General features: G+C 32.7%; 1 protein-coding gene across 1 annotated transcript; it reads left to right on the forward strand.

Annotated features, from left to right (window-relative positions):
- The first annotated feature begins 1934 nt into the window (after nucleotides 1-1934).
- On the forward strand, nucleotides 1935-3595 carry LOC140977852 (uncharacterized). The gene is made up of 3 exons (XM_073442584.1): nucleotides 1935-2105; nucleotides 2527-2656; nucleotides 2869-3595. Exons 1-3 carry the CDS (start codon nucleotides 1973-1975, stop codon nucleotides 3533-3535), a joined length of 930 nt encoding a protein of 309 aa, XP_073298685.1. The 5' UTR covers nucleotides 1935-1972; the 3' UTR covers nucleotides 3536-3595.
- Nucleotides 3596-4179: the final 584 nt, after the last annotated feature.

Below are 4179 nucleotides of genomic sequence, written 5' to 3' on the forward strand. Positions count from 1 at the left end.
TCATGTGACATAAATGCACAACGTTGACGTGTATAGTGTCATATCAATACTCGCAATAAAAAAATTAAAATTGCAAAAATCGAAATATACACGATTAAAACATAAATTATATATAAAGAAGAACAATTTTAATATTTTTTTGTTTATAATAGATTAAAATCTAACTTTTTTCAAGTTAATTTAAATAATTTAATAATATCAAGAGACTTATGGGTCTTTGTTGAGTTTGGATAACCTTTGACTAGCTTAATAAAGTCTTATATGAAATTTCAAAAATTTTTGAATAAACTAAAATGTTTGCAAGAATGATTTATTTTCAATTATTTTTATTGTTTATAAGATTTTGTTAACCATACCAATAACAATTGCATCAACAAAAAGAAGGTTATCGAACTAGTTGAAATTATTAAAGGCTTATCTTTGATCAAAAATGTTAACAAATAGACTAAATGAGCTAGCTAAGTTGTCAATTGACAGAAAAATAATCCGACAACTGTATAGTACAGATTTGATAAATATTTTCGCATCTAAAACAACTATACAAGTAGTATTTGTATAATTATTTCAAATATTTGTTGACTTGTTATTGATGTAATATATTATTTATGATGTGTTTATATATTTTTTATTATATTTGTTATTTGCTAACGACATTTTACCTTTATTTATTGTAACAAGAGGACTCATTTTTTAATTTTTGCCTCATGGGCAATCGAACACAAGCACGACTCTATATGTATTATGTACATCAATGATTTTCATGCACACCCAATGTAATTAACAGTTAAAACATTTTTTCCCCGGAGTAGGGGTGGGAAAAAATACCGAATTTTCTGTATACCGAGGTTATCGTACCGAAAAATACCGAATTTATCAAAATTTTTGGTATACCAAAATTTTCGGTAGGGTATGGTACCGATACCGAAATTTTCGGTATAGTAACGGTATGAAATTTGAAATTTTCGCTATATACCGAAATAATATATATAAATTTAAATATATATATATATATTCGTATGAAACGATATATATCGATACCGTAGCAAAATAAAGAATTTAACATCTGTTTGAACTCATCATGTTGGAATAGTCCAAATCAAAGTTCAGTGAAACAACTCGACTCATAGTTGAGAATTTGAACTGTTGAGAAGTCTTATCTCTATATCATAACCTTACAGCTAGCTAGAGGACTGGATGCTGAGCATCGGCTTGTTGAAAAGCTGACAGACTTCATAAATCACAGGACCTCAGACATTGTTGTAAAGATAACGGATGAAGAAGTCGCACATGTTGCGGTTGAAGTTTATTAGTATTAATTGATGTTTTGGATCTCCAGACACATGTTGTGGTTGATATTTATTGTCTTTATGGATTTGTTTTGTATATATCTTTCCTGGTCTCTTTGACTGTTTGAGGGGTTTGTGTAATATTGATAATCATTGGCCTTGACATTACAAGAGAATGAATTTTTTTATATATATTTTCGGTATGACGGTATTTTATCGATACCGTGCCGACTTTTCGGTATAACGGTATCATTTTTCTCATATCGATATTTTCGATATGGTATACGGTATCTGAAATTTCGATACGATATGCCGTACCGACCATCTCTAACACGGAGTCCACATAATATTATTTTTCAACCAAGTCAAAAGATTGGAGAGAGAAGTATCCTTGTTACTTCTCTATCCAAACATTTATTTAAATATAGGCATCAATAAATTATTGAACGTTTTGTGGCATGTTTTTCAAAACGCGGAATACCAAGAATATCCCTTTCTGGTGATGTTTCGTAATTCGATGACCTACACATTGACAGTAGAAGGGTAGGTTTCCACGAAAACATCCCTAACTATTGTCTTTTTGTCAGCTTTGCTGTGTACATAAGGAATGAGCTTAATTATATTCCTTTACGGAAAGAACTTCTTGAATTCTTGAGGGCTCAAATTGAAGCTAAATTATAGCTAAAATGGTGAGGCCAACTTATGTTGACAGTAATGGAATGAAGAAGGGTGCATGGACTGAGGAAGAAGATAACATATTGCGGGCTTATATTCAGAAATATGGCCACTGGAATTGGCGGTTGTTGCCTAAATATGCTGGTAAGATGACACACAAATATGAAGTTCCAATAGAAAGAATTTACGAGGTTTTTTTTTTCCCTAAAAAGATAGTTCATATTTGTTGGGATGGAAACCCTAGCTAGTTCCTAGGAGAAAATCTATTTTTCTTGCCTAGGTTTTTTATTAGTCATACAAGTTCCGAGTTCGAGTTTTGGGGATGATCATGTCTAATACCAACATAAACTACATTTTATGATAGAATTATGTATTTATGAAGTTGAGAAAATCGTGAAATTTTTTAGTAGAAATTAATGGTGGCTGAAGATGGAGGGAACTTGTCTCTAGAATATTGATTAATACGAAACAGATCGAACATTATTTGAAAACAGCCTCTTCTAACGATTATGCAATAATTTAAAAATACAAACAATATTGATGTATTATGATATGATTAATCCAGGTCTTGCAAGATGTGGGAAGAGCTGTAGACTTCGATGGGTGAATTATTTGAAGCCAGGTACTAAACATGGTAACTTCAGCAGACAGGAAGAGGATCTTATCATCCAACTGCACAATCGACTCGGGAATAAGTATGATCGATCCCTCGTCCATATTTGTTCTTAATATTCGATCAACTCTCATGAATTAGTACCCTTTTTTTTTTATAAAGAAAATAAAATGACAGCAAACTGGACAGCTTAGAGAAATTTTTTGAATCCCATATGACTATATGCTGAATACTAGATGTTGTACTAATCAATATGATGGCCTTAACTTAGTGATTGTTGCTCTTGATATCCAGATGGTCAGCCATTGCAGTGGAGTTGCCAGGAAGAACTGACAACGAAATCAAGAATTTTTGGCACACAAACATAAAGAAAGGAAAACGTAACGTGGATGCGATACAACCAGAAAGCACGATCAAAGAGCAGATCAATGGCAAGACGACTGATCAAGTACTAGTTTTTTATATGGAAGAGCAATTATCTTCTCCAAGCGATCTTATCAACACAACTCCTCAAGCACTTAATGAATCAAATTACCTCGACTTTTCGAATGATAATGTGCTCCTACAATATGATTCAAACTCTCCAGCTTCTGTTGCACAATCCTCAGGCAATTTGTGGGTTGATCCCAATTCTCCAGCTTCTGTTGCACAATGCTCAGATAATTTGTGGGCCGAACTATTTCTTGATGACACATCTTACAACCCAAATGTTAATAATAATTTCCCACCACTGCAAGAGGAAGAGCTTTTCAATTCAGGGTTAATTCAAGAACATTATGATGGGGAATATTTATCGAGCTTCGATTATTCTATTCCGAGTTCGTTTGACTGGAATCAGGCCGATGATGTGTTAGATACATCTCAAAGTGAAGTAACTTATTTTTCATCACAAGTGGAGGCTGCAGGAGAGATTTATGATCGCTGCTTTCAATATTTTGATCATGGCATGGGCTTGTTTTAGGCTTTTTAGCTACCATGCAGTCCATCGAATTACGCAGAATCATTGATGAAAAGAGATTTCCATGTGAAATCAATATGCTTATTGTAAGAGTATGGGACCTATTTTGCCTGACAGTAAATCGAGAAATATGGTATGTGAACGTAAATTTGTGTTTTATCAGAATTAAGTGTTGTGTAAAATATTACAACATTTCAGACAACATGCAGCGTAATATAAATTTGTAACACAAAATAACTCTAAGTAAATATAATGGAACAGAATAAATTTTGCACAAGTATATATACTTGCGCGGTGCCTCAAGGCAAAAATAATTAATAGAAAATAACTTTCAGTTTTACAAAAACCAATCACTAGTGATTTTAACAAAAATCAATTTCTTCAACACGTTGAGAAAATAAATTGATTTCTAAAACAACTAACAATATTAAAACACGATTAAGAAAGCAAAAAAGTGATGCCAAAAACTGGAGCAACAAAACAAATCTTCAGCCAACTCCTTCACAGTTGTTGTCTGAAGATGTCTCCAACAATAACAGTAACACGTACTATATCAATCTTCAAAACAACATCGTCCTTGTAGAATGTTTTTCTCTGAAATCCACGACGTGCAAAATGCACTAGTATGTATGTGCTTCTGCGTCCTT

This window comes from Primulina huaijiensis, chromosome 5 (genome assembly GCF_012295235.1).
Source record: "Primulina huaijiensis isolate GDHJ02 chromosome 5, ASM1229523v2, whole genome shotgun sequence".
NCBI lineage: Eukaryota > Viridiplantae > Streptophyta > Magnoliopsida > Lamiales > Gesneriaceae > Primulina > Primulina huaijiensis.